We start from the raw sequence: 629 nt of genomic DNA, 5'->3' as shown, positions 1-629 counted from the left end.
GCCGCGCCCTGGCTGGTGCTGAGGCTGCGGCTGGGCGTCCTCATGATCGCCTTGACTAGCGCGGTCAGGGTCGTGTCCCTCATTTCCTTGGAGAGGTTCAAGGTCGCCTGGAGACCTTACCTGGCGTACTTGGCCGGCGTGCTGGGGCTACTCCTGGCCAGGTACGTGGAGCAAATCTTGCCGCCGTCCGCGGGAGCGGCCACGAGGGAGCAGCTTGCGCCCCAGCTGATCGCTGGGACCAAAGAAGAGATCCCGGTGTTCAAGAGGAGGAGGCGATCCAGCTCCGTGGTGTCCGCCGAGATGTCGGGCTGCGGCAGCAAGTCCCATCGGAGGACGTCCCTGCCGTGCATACCGAGGGAACAGGTAAGCGCTGGCGGGCCCCCTCTCGCCTCTCGGGGAAACTTGAGACGTTTGGGAAGGCGCGAAGTGGAGGGGATCCCAGCGCTGGGAACCCAAGGGGAGAGAGCCTAGAAAAGTGGTTGAACTTAAGACAGAGAAGAGGGGCGACTTTTCCTCCCCCTCGCAGACAGCGTTTTATAACTTGGACATTAAGAATACGAAGAGGTGATAAAACAGGATGGCGTTCGCAGGGTCTTCCCCAGCTGGGCCAGCTTTTTAGATCTGCCACA

At 61.2% G+C, this 629-nt stretch overlaps 1 protein-coding gene across 1 annotated transcript in view; it reads left to right on the top strand.

Moving 5' to 3' along the window:
* The first annotated feature begins 6 nt into the window (after nt 1–6).
* The window catches only part of PDE3A (phosphodiesterase 3A), a 258,068-nt gene continuing 257,445 nt past the window's right edge, over nt 7–629 (top strand). Inside the window, exon 1 of the mRNA XM_006773163.2 lies at nt 7–363. Within this exon, the coding sequence (XP_006773226.2) occupies nt 43–363 (321 nt within the window). The 5' untranslated portion in view covers nt 7–42. The remainder of the gene's footprint in view (nt 364–629) is intronic.

The sequence above is a fragment of the Myotis davidii genome, unplaced genomic scaffold (assembly GCF_000327345.1).
Source record: "Myotis davidii unplaced genomic scaffold, ASM32734v1 scaffold346, whole genome shotgun sequence".
Lineage (NCBI taxonomy): Eukaryota > Metazoa > Chordata > Mammalia > Chiroptera > Vespertilionidae > Myotis > Myotis davidii.
This window is presented reverse-complemented; position numbering and strand designations above follow the sequence as displayed.